The sequence below is a fragment of the Octopus sinensis genome, linkage group LG5 (genome assembly GCF_006345805.1).
Source record: "Octopus sinensis linkage group LG5, ASM634580v1, whole genome shotgun sequence".
NCBI lineage: Eukaryota > Metazoa > Mollusca > Cephalopoda > Octopoda > Octopodidae > Octopus > Octopus sinensis.
The window spans coordinates 118,456,474-118,468,739 of NC_043001.1; the positions used below are offsets into that span (position 1 = coordinate 118,456,474).

The 12,266-nt window shown below is 35.1% G+C and overlaps 1 protein-coding gene across 2 annotated transcripts in view; it reads left to right on the forward strand.

The window, feature by feature from the left end:
• The window catches only part of LOC115211637 (bifunctional heparan sulfate N-deacetylase/N-sulfotransferase), a 121,156-nt gene that overhangs the window by 71,981 nt on the left and 36,909 nt on the right, over positions 1-12,266 (forward strand). Inside the window, exon 4 of one of the 2 annotated variants that reach the window (XM_029780262.2) lies at positions 1,552-1,667. The exons of the other annotated variant lie outside the window; for it this stretch is intronic. Coding sequence (XP_029636122.1) covers positions 1,552-1,667 — 116 coding nt within the window. The remainder of the gene's footprint in view (positions 1-1,551; positions 1,668-12,266) is intronic. 2 annotated transcript variants of the gene reach the window in all.

A 12,266-nucleotide genomic window follows, 5' to 3' on the forward strand; every position in this document is an offset into this window, starting at 1 on the left:
TGCTAACTCTGTTATGCAACAAATTATGAACCAGAAATGTGGTGAGGGAGCCACATAGGATAACTCAGAACACCTCACACTGTAGTACACCTAAGGCACGGACTATCTCCCTTTTAGTTATTATAAGCTCACTTAACCACTCTCATCCACCTTCCATAAAATTTACTGGAAATCAGACATTTTCTTTGTACTTTCTCTTTCTACATTTAGTAGTACTTCAAGAAGTTAATGAGGGCTTATCCTGAGGGGAAACACTCTGTCCTCAAACCTTTCAACTGCTTTAATATGTGTGAACCTACAGTAGTTTAAAGCGACGAATTAGCAGTCTTAAGAATGTCAATTATACTGCCTCAGGTACTCATTTCAACTTTCTGTACTCTTGAGTTCAAACCTTTCTGAGGTCACTTTTGTCTTTTTATCCTTTCAGATCCAATAACAAAAAAAGTACTGACCCAGGGTGGTGGATTGGATTGGATTGGTGGTACTTTAAGAACTTCAAACCAGGACAACTTGTGGTATTTATTCTAGTTCTTTGCATTCTGAGTTCAAATCTCACCATGACTTACTAGGATAGTAGACTAAATCTCACACCTGGTTTAATACCACCACTTGGCACCTTAAATATCTTTTAGCAGAGTCCACACTGTTACAAGCATCCAGGTTAGGTCTCTAATTTGAAGATGCTGCTTGCTTGCTTTCCCACCAATCTCAGAAGCCTTGTAATGGGTCATTGGCACAGCCTTTCTTTCTGACTAATATAGATATATATATAAGATAATAAATAGAATGGGGTGTACATGAAACTTAATATACTTAAGAGAGAAATAGTTGCAACATTCATAGCTTTATTAAAGATATCAGTGATATAAGGAAAATCAAATTGCTAATACCAACAATTGATTATCTAATAAATTTTCAATTAAAAAGCGGAAAAAAATTAGATTGTAAATTTAATGTAATCTATAAGGAAATATTGGATTGGCAGAATTGTATGACCATCAGACAAAATGCCTTATATTTCATTATGGTTCTTTACATTCTGAGTTCAAATCCTGTTGAGGTCAACTTTGCCTTTCATCTTACTGGAATCAATCTAATCAATTATAACTGTCCCCTAAATATGAGGCCTTGTGCCTTTATTAGAAATCAACACATAATGTATAAAGTCTTCATGGCTGGTTTATCTAATATCAGATTTAAGATATTTTTTATAAGTATAAAAAATAAATTTAAAAAATACACTTATTGCTTAGTTACATGACATTAAGACAGTTTGTATTTTCAAATTTGATTTACAAACTAAAAACTTGTAAAAATATATCCACTTTGTAGCTGCAGCAACTACCAAAAGGAAATAACATACCTTACAAATGAAATGAATTCAACTTAAAACAAATTGCAAAAATTGTACAATTTTCAAATTTTAGCCACGACGGAATATAGGTATACTTTTGAGTTTTCCAGTGTGTGAAGCTACCATCATTACAATTATAATACAAAAAATACTGCCTCTGCCATAGTTCTCTATTCTCACTACAATACTGCTTCCAGCTAATTCTGACAAGTTTTGGTGGTTTGGTCACACATGGATGCATACGCAGGCCCATTTTCATGAAAATGCCAGCAGTTTAGAAGAGGACATGAGTCTAAATAAAGAATTTGCTCAGGTAATTTTTTTTTACATCCTCTAGCATCCCTATATTTTTATAATTTGTTATGCACCTATATATATTTTTTTTAAATAGATAATTAGATAAACCACCTGTGTGATTAATAGGCCTTGTCTCACTTATTTGCTTTCAATTTTCACTGGTATGTTCATATACTTTCTTCTTAACGTTGTTTATCTTGTTGCTTAGAAGAATTACTATCTTGGCTGATTTTAAATTTATGCTTGAATTTGAATAATTAAAATCTACCCCTAATTATAAATTAGTAAATTGATTTTTCCCATTTCTTAAAAACCCATAATTTTTACTAGTAGATAATTTTCTCGTGTGTGTGATCTCTCTCTCTCTCCCTCCCTATTTGCGTGTGTGTTTGTGTGTATATGTGTGTATAAATCAGTTTCAGTGAAGATTAAAATGTTTTGCATGGAATGAAAGTCTCTTTAAATTGTTTTATTTATATTTTTTCAATTTTGTTCTTTATGAACTTTGGCCCCTTTTATTATTCTAGCAGATTTCAAAATCTTGAGATTATGAAACATTTTCTAATATCAAAACTCGAAGCAGACCTTGTGAAAGTGGAGATATCAACTATTTCAACAGTTGACCTCCTCACTGCAAAGCTCAAAAGATCTTTCTACAAACTACCTACCATATATAAAATGAAGAACATATGTTCCAAGACTTCAGTTGGAGAAAGTGTGTTCCTCAATGAAAATGGTAAACATTACACATAGATTCACCAATGATGTAATTCAGTCCAAATTGACATAGCTGATATTCTAATAAACCTGGCATGTGTGTGTGAAAGCTGGCATTAAATTTATTGGGTCAGTTGCTTCAAATCAAACCTTTACACTTTAGGGGGTTTTGTCAGAACAGTTTGCAGTGTGAATTAGCTATTTAGGAAGTTAGTCTTACCAATTACATTTTCAGGTTCACTAAATAAAGCATTTTTTAATATTAACTCATATTTAAATAGTTTACTTTTTTAATGGTTATTTATGATGTAGTTGTTAGGGCAGTGGTATATTTTTGATGAGAATAGTTCAATCTTCTTTCAGACTCCAACATTTAAAGCTTGACTTCAATTTGTCTGTTGTGGTCTAGCTTGAAAAGAGAAACGTATAAAGCAGAAGAGAAAACAATATATGACTCTCTTGATAATCCCTATGCCAAGATTTCTCTTGCTTTCTACAATCCCACCAAGACTTTGATTCTATCTTCTGTGACGTCAGATTTGATTCTTCTTTGAAGGAATTGTTACAGTTGTTCACATTGGAATTCTGCTATCTTCATTAATGTTAAGCAAATATGTGTGTTCCTGGGCTTCTTTCTGCTGCTCCAGCTCTTCTTCTTTATTCCCTGATGAAGGAGGACTCACAACATGTTAGAATCCATTGGTTCCTAATATGGCATACCCCTATCTACTGAAGGTCTGTATTGTGCACCCCAACATGCACTGATTTACTGGATGGGGTGTAGTGCACAGACTTTCTCCAATATCTAGTTTGTTTTTGTGTGGTTGTAGGTTCTGGTGTGTTTCTACAGGGGAGACAGGCAAATATTTTTTGGTCGGAACACAAGAGCTGTTGTTCTTCAGCATTTTCATCCCAGTAGAATTATTCTTGCTGCTGCTGCTGTTTCTTATCATGTTTTTGTCTGAATACTTGAGAATAGTTGCTCATGTAGTTCACTGTGGAGGTTATGCCTTGTACTTGTGTATGAGGGTCCTTCATTTAGAGTATTCCAGCTGCTGTTATTAACCCTTTTGTTACTGGATTTATTTTGAGATGCTCTGTGTTTCTTTCAATTATTTTAAATATAACAAAGAATTTAGTGAAATAACTTATCATTCAGCTAGTGTTAAGTACATAAATTGTGACTAAGGTTTGGTGGAAGATTTTCATTCAAAACTTATGAAAACAGTTGTACTCAGAGCCAGAGCTGGATTGGTAATGAAAGGGTTAAACTCCAGTTCAGCTATTATAATGAACACCAGTGATCAATGACATTCCTGCTATGCTGTTCCATCTTTTAGGGATATATCTACATTGTCAAATGTGTGTTTTGTCCCCTTTTAAGACAGTGGCGTATGATTTAATTCGATTATTTCTGGCTTAAAGAGGCTCCCTAGTCATCTACTCTAGCTATTACTGACAACATTGAAAATGAATTAGGTTTTGAGACTGACAGTGGGGTGAACAGTTTCAGAAATGATGTCTTTAACTCATGAATACTTAGTACAAAATGTAGAAAAAGTGCAGTAATGATTGCTAATTTGTTTCCTGATCACTGTATTCCTTGTACTTAGCACATATTTAATCACTGACTCTATAATCAACATCTATAGCTTCACCAAAGGCATCCATGTTGTTTAATTGCACACACAAAAACTACATTCCATTTACTTATTTAATCTCACTTCTAGAAAGCAGCACCACTCTTGTTGAGCAGTTGTTGTGTATAGTTAAAGGTGGCTTGTATTGAGGAAGCTGTCTTTATATTATTATTCTTTTACTGCTCAGTCATTGAGCTGTGACCATGCTGGGGCACTGCCTTCAAAAGTTTAGTCAATCATATTGAACCCCTGTAATTATTTTTTCAGATGATACTCATTTGATCAATTTTGTTCATTGAACTGCTAAGTTTCATGGCATAGCAAGCAACATTAGTTGTCATGTATGTACTAAACTTTGAAGATTGTAGAAGACTTTTTCAGTGGAACTGAACCCAAATTGATGAGCTCGCAATGTGAACCTATTCACCATTCACCCATTTGTATGTGTATGTAGTTAATGAGTTCACTTGTTATTATATGAACATGAATAAATTATCTCTCTGTATTTAATTACAATGTGATAACCAGCTGTTGATAGATATGTATCAATTAATAATGAAATAGTTACCTATTCATATACATACACTGTTCTTTTTTGCAAATTGAAACAGAACACTTCTGTTTGACTATGCAGCATGTTATTAATATATAATCTGACATTTGTCAAGTTTATCTTTCCAGTTCTTTGTTACTTGAGGAATTTTGTTCATGGAGATCAGCTGAAAAAATATTGCCATTAGAAAGGGTCCCAAAAACAGAACAAATTCTTTAAAATTTTTGTTTCTTTCTTAATAAGTAATGTAAAAATTGTAATTAGTCACATATTTATTATTCTTGGTAATTCGTATATATAGTATTGTTGTACTGTCCAATGGGTTATTAGATATTTTGTTAACCCTATTAATTTTTTTTTATAGGAGGGATGCAGGAGGGTGTTTGAGTGGATTCTAGACTAAGGAATCGGCAGAAATGAATGAAACTGCACTTAAAAGATCTTTTGCTTATGTAAGCACAGGCAAAGCTGTGTGGTTAAGGGTTCCACTTTACAACTGCGTGGTTTCAGGTTCAGTCCACTGAACTTTAAACCCTGAGTTGACCAAAGCCATGGAAATGAATTGTGGCAGAAACTGAAAAGAAGCTTTTGTGTGTGTGTGTGTTTTTCTATCTCTTTGACTTGACATCATGTTCTAGTTGCAAGCAAACACTATTGACATACAAGCAGTGCTGTTTTTTGCAATGTCTCATGAAAATATGTCTGAAGTTGGGGGAAAATATTACCTTGCTTGAAAATAGGTGAAAATTAGTGACAGAAAAAGCATCCATCTTGAATGAACATTGTCTGAGAAAAAAAAAAAGCATAGAAAAATGTATGTTAAAATGATGATGCATCTTTTTATGTTTGTGGTTTTTAAGGATTTAGATATTTAGGATAAATGATTGGAACCAAATGTTTTAAACTTTCAAACAACAGCTGTGAAATAGAAATTGTACTTTTCAACATGGATAAATGGAGGGATACTCACTTCATTTGAAAGACATGTTTTACATGAGAAAATGCAACATTATATGGCAGAAGATCTTTGGAAGTAAAGTTAGATATAAAAGTGTCACTTGTCTATTAAAAGCATTAGTTTGATATCCACCCCACAAAAGTTGACTACTCTAGTTTATGATGTGAAATGTCCTTGAAGTACTTTGAGATAATAGCAAAGGGTGCACGCAAAGGAGAGGTGTGTGAAAACTTGGTATAATAATAATAATAATAATTGTGTACAGTGCTCAGGTGCACTACAACTCATCTAAAGTGTATATATAATCAGGTTTAGTTTCGACGGATTTCGGGAAGCATGAGGGCCTTAAAGGATGCAGTGTCATGGCAGTCAACAACTGATGCAGGCAGTTTATTCCATGCTTCAGCAACTCTGAGCGTGAAAAAATGTTTCCGAAAGTCATGGGAGCTGTGCTGTTTTCTGACTTTGTAGGCATGTCCACGTGTGTTAGACACATGGAGATCAAAAAGGTGTTCAGTGTTGTTGTTGGTGAGGTGGTTGATAACCTTGTGGGTGTTTACCAAGTCCGTCGCTAGACGCCGGAGCTTCAGTGAATCCATGCCCAGGGAAACAAGGCGCTCAGAATATGGTAGGTGTCTGATGGAGGGTATGCGTTTGGTTGCACGTCTCTGGACAGATTCCAGGAGGTCAATGTTCTGAGCAAGATAGGGATTCCAAACTGATGATGCGAATTCCAAGTGTGGTCGTACCATAGCTGTATACAGTTTTAAATAGATGGCTGGAGAGCGGCTAACAAAAGTCTTGCTGAGTGATGCCAAGACACCCTCGGCCTTCTTGACAATTTTAGAGATATGCTTTGTCCAACGCAAATCACTGCTGACAGTGATGCCTAGGTCACGCTCGCAAGAGGATTTCTTGATATCAGTGTTGTGGAGGGAGTATGTGGACGCAGGGTTTTTTCTCCCAAAATGCATGGTGGTACACTTGTCCACAGCCAGTTTCAGTTGCCAGTCTGTGATCCATTGCTGCATTGTGTCTAGGTCTGATTGCAGGAAAGAGTTGTAGACATCAGTCTATTAGAATAGACTGAACAAGGCAAGAGCAGACATTTAAGGCTACAACATATCTATGTGGAAATGATGTGGTCAAGTAAATATGGTTTTAGATTACTTGTAAGTTCTGAGTTTAATTCTATTGCAGGTATTTGTTGTGCCTGAGTATATTTATTTTGATATCTTTTATATTTCATTGTTGAAAAGAGGTCCCAGATCATTTGGAAATGTTACTTGAGACACTGAGATAGACCAGGGATCTGCTTTGCTGGTGATTCAGTTCTTACTTACTTATAGATATGAAACATGGTCCACATTCCTACCCCTTAAAATCCCCCCCCCCAAGTAATTTTGGAGAAATTCATTTAAAAGAATAAAATAGTTTCCGAAATTGGAATTTAGGAATGCTTCTAGTTCCTGGAAACATACAAACATCGTGCGCGTGCGTGCGTGCGTGCGCGCGCGTGCGCTAATATGCCATACACTTGCATCGATAAAAATGAGGGAGTAGGAAAGTGTTGAAATAAGCTTTTCAATGATGTTTAATTACTTTTATATTTAATTATCAGTTTAGCTTCATGGAAATGCTTCACAGATTGGATTATATATTTACAAATAATCTCTAATCTCAGTAAAAAAAAAAAAAAAAAAATTGCAATATAAATTCGGATGTTATTGCTACAGTAGTTATTTGTATGTTGTTTGTGTAAAAAAACCATGTGAATTGTTACTTCATTTGTAAATAAGCTTGTTGAGAAAAGCTTATTTATGAGATGCCAGCTGAATTGCTGATTGCATTAAATGTTCAATTTATCACTAGTTTATTGTAAGATATTGTAAATTAATAGATCTACTTACCAGAACTATATAAGTAAACCAGGTTATGGTTGATAGGGTGTAGGGTTTGCGTTTGAGAGGTCTTCAATTGTTTACCATCGTTTGTTGTGTGTTCTAATGATTAACACTAACTCAGTTTATTTAGTTACGTTGCTGCTTAGCCCACTTTTAGTAGATCTACCAGCGAGGGTATTTCAGCTACGGTCATCATGTCTTTTTTCTTCCAACTTAGTGTGTGTGTGTGTGTGTATAAACCACATTATCTAATGTACCTTTTTGTTAAGGTGATGAGTCTGAATTGAAGATTTGGCTGCAATTTGAACAGGTCAAATAATTGTGTTGAGCCTCTCTTGTTAGTTTAAGATTATTGCCCTGGGTAGTGACAGCTTACTGTAGTGGGAGCACTAGAGTTAGAGTTTTCATGACAAGTGTTCAGATGATTCCTAAGTATATGATTTTCATGAGTTAGTTAAAGTAGTACCTGGCAATATTTAAACTAAGAACAGTGAAAGACAAAGGTAAATAGATTCTATTTGGCTTTGAAGACAATGTAAGATTGTTCAGTTTTTTGCTCAATAATCTGTACAAATGATTTGTTTATAATGATCAAATGTATGTGCTTTACATTAGCTCACTCCTTCCATGAAATTGATGTTACCTGAACGGGTGAATGGTGTACCATGCGTCAAGTGTTGAAATGATCGCAGAGTAATGTGAGATGAAGGTGTTTTACTCAAAAACACAACACCCCACCAAATTTAGGAATTGAAACTATGATATCATGATTGAGTGCAACACCCTAACCATTAATTTAGGAACAAGTTCTGCGATTTTGAAGTCAGGGGATTAGCTTATTACACTAACTCGAGTACTTACTTGACTAGTATTTATTTTATCAACCCCCCCCCCCAGGTATGAAAGGCAAAGTTGCCGTCAATGAGATTTGAAATCAAAACAAAGAGCTAATACTGTAAAGCACTTTTTAATGGTTTTTAATGGTTCTTGTCAATCCAATACTACTACTACTACTTCTACTACTACTACTACTACTACTACTACTACTACTACTACTACTACTACTGCTGCTGCTGCTACCGCTACTACTACTAACAACAACGACAATTTATTACATCTTTTTTATAACTTAGTAATTGGAAGTGGGTTGGTGCCTGTAGCCCTTTTTAGAATAACCCCCAAGGTTGGTAGGAGAAAGGGAGGAAGATCTGAGTCTGTATATTTGCAGCAGTGCACTCTAGTAAAGGCACCTAATAGTCAGGTGACCATGTTAAATTGTGCAACAAGGATAATCTACCACCCGAGGACTGTTCCTCTGACTGTCTTCTACATAGTTTGACTTCACCTCATTTCACTCACATGGGACTTTGCTAGAAATTGTTGGATCAAATCCCAACTCACATAGATGATGCCCCATTTCTGCCAACACTGTAGTAGTAGTAATAATAATAATAATAATAATAATAATTCTTTGTACTATAGGCACAAAGCTTGAAATTTTGAAGGAGGATGCTTGTTGATTATCTTGATCTTAGTGCTCAACAGGTACTTATTTAATTGACCCTGGAAGGTTGAAAGACAATGTCAACCTTGTTAGGATTTGAACTAATTATGAACAAAATCCTGTTAAGCATTTTGTTTGACATGCTAACAATTCTACCTGCTCTCTGCTTTTATAATAATAATAATAATAATAATGATTCATTTTCGTTTCCAACAATGGTAAAAAAAAAAAATGCTGAAACCTCACACCCATTCGTTCTTTACCATTCTACGAGGGTGGTCCTGATATGTGCCAGTTATGTTAGCATATTCCCAGGGAAAGCCGTGTGCATGTGTAACACACACACACACACACATACACATACTGGGACATGTGTTGAGATGATAAACATTTTTCTATTTTACTTACCATTTTGTCTTTTACTAATTTGGATAAATTAAGTTTTAACCCTTCTGGGTCGTTTCAACTCCCGAATTGCATTCTCTCTGCCTTTCTTCTCGTTAACCTCCCCCTCTTTTTCTCTCTGCCCGTCTCATTAACTTCTGTTTTTTATTCTTGGCCTCATTTTCTCCTTTCTCTCTCTCTCTCTCTCTCTCTCTCTCTCTCTCTCTCTCTCTCTCTCTCTGTCTGTCTCTCTCTCTATTCTATAGCCATCACCATTATCCTTATGGTTCCTATCATGAATTAGGCAATCTTTTAATAGTCATTCTCTCTTTTTTGGTCAGCTCAGTCTCAGAATCCATCATCACTTCAAGATACCACTGCTTCTTCACAAAATTACTTGTCTATGTTTGTGAAGTCATTTCTTCTTTTATTTTATTTTTAATATATCAGGTATATTTTCTAAATACTTTCGTGCTTTCTCAGCTAATTTTCTATTCAGCCTGTCTCTCAAGTTCATACTATATATGTTCAGATATGGCTGTGTGATTAAGTTCACTTTGCAGCTACATAGTTCTGGCTTCAATACTGCTGTGTGGCATCTTGAACACAGATCTTCAGCTATTGCCTTGGGTTGACCACTACTTGTATGTAAAATTTGGTAAATGGAAACTGTCATACATACATGCATTCATCATATATACAGACATGTATTTATACATGCATGCATATATATATACAGATATGTATGTATGTATGTATGCATGCATGTATATAGATGTATGTATATGTGTGTGTGAATATGTATATACAAACATGTATATGTTTGTGAATATGTATATACAGGCATATATGTATATGTTTGTGAATATGTATATACAGGCATGTATGTATATGTGTGCATATATATATATGAAGAATACAGAAAATGGAGAAATATTGCTGTTTCTGCTTCCAATGTTGTATGGTATTGCCATTGATATGCTAAAAAATATTTATCATATTTGGTAATAAAACTGATCTGGAACATGGAGCTTCATCAGAGTGAAGAATAAATAAACAAGAAGAGCCTAGAGAAGATTTTGATTCCCAATAAACTCCTATTTATCCTTGTCCTTACCTATAATTTATGAGCATAATATGCTTACATATGTATGCCCATGGTTAAACATAAGTAATATACCTGTAGGATACTTTTATCCCTTAGATGGTTATTTTAATAACCTCTAACTCAGCTAACCATATATATATATATATATATACATACATGTATATTGGCATGTTAAAAGCACCATTTGAGCATGATCGTTGCCAGTGCCGCCTGACTGGCTCCTATGCCAGTGACATGTAAAAGCACAACTCAAGTGCGGTTGATGGCATGTAAAAAACACCCACTACACTCTCAGAGTGGTTGGCATTAGGAAGGGCATCCAGCTGTAGAAACTTTGCTAGATCAGATTGGAGCCTGGTACAGCCTTCTGGCTTGCCAGCCCTCATTCAAATCATCCAACCCATGCCAGCATAGAATGCAGACGTTAAACAATGACGGAGATGATGTACACACAGGCATGTATGTATATATGTATGTGTGTGTGAATATATATATATCTATATATATATATATATATACATATATACACACAGGCATGTATGTGTGTGTGTGAATGTATGTACATGTGTGAGCATGTATACACAGACATGTATGTACATGTGTGAGCATGTATACACAGACGTGTGTGTGTGTAAGCATGTATATACATATATGTATGTGCATATATGTACATACAGGGTGCGTAAGGTATTTGAAGACATACCTTTTTTCGAGTCATTGCTGCATTGTTTTCCTAACTCTCTATAATCTTTGTTTCTGAAAATAATATTGGCAGACTCTCAGCTTACTCAAGAAAGGAAGAGGCTTGCTGTTATTGTGGTTATAAAGGCTGAGCATAGTGATTTAGAAATATCTCGTTTTTTAAAAGTTGCCTCATCTTTTGTCTACAAAGTTTGTAAGGAGCTAGAGACTGAGGATGGAAATGTATCACCAATATCAAAGCATCAAAAGCATTCTAAATGCTCTGAAATCATCAGAACATCTGAATTGATCTAGCAAGTTCAACAGACCATTGATTACAATTCCAGAAAGTCCATGAGGTCAATTGCAAAAGATGACATGTGTCAGAAGGAACAGTCAGAAATGTTGTCCATGAAGACATCATATATAAGTCTTATATGATGAAAAAACATCAGTTTATCAGAAAAAGCAAAAGAAAATCATTACATCATATCTAAAAGGTTCTTAAACAACTGAAAAATCCAGCAGAAGAAGATTTGATTTGAAAGTTAAGAGAAGAAATGACGATAGCTGGTTATGTGCAGAGTCTTCTGAAATTTCGAGTGTTACGCATACAAAATTTCCTGCAACTGTCATGGACTTAAGGGTTGTCAGCAATGAAGGACATGTGATGCCTCCTTACTTCTTTCCACAATGCCTTAGAGTTAACTCTGCCACCTACATTGAGGTTCTGGAAATAATTAAGCCCTGGATAGACAGTGTATGCAATTGAAGGCCATAAGTGTTTCAGTAAGACTCTGCGCTATCACACATGGTTCTACCAACACAGGAATGGATGGGTGAAAATTTTGATGATCACATAACCCCTGATATTTGGCCTCTTAATTCCTCAGATCTCAATCCATTGGACTGTTACATGTGGAACATTGTTGAGAGAGAGGTCAATGAACACGCCCATAACACCAAAGATTCTTTGAAAGCTGCCGTAGAGTAATGTCCAAAATGAACCAGGACCACATGATTCAAGCATGTAGATGATTTAGATCTCATATAGAAGCAGTTGTTGAAGCTGAGGGTGGCTTTATTGAATAACATTATAGAAAAGGTTTATTTTTATCCTCATAACATTTTTCGATAAATAAAGTAATTATCTGTTATTATATATC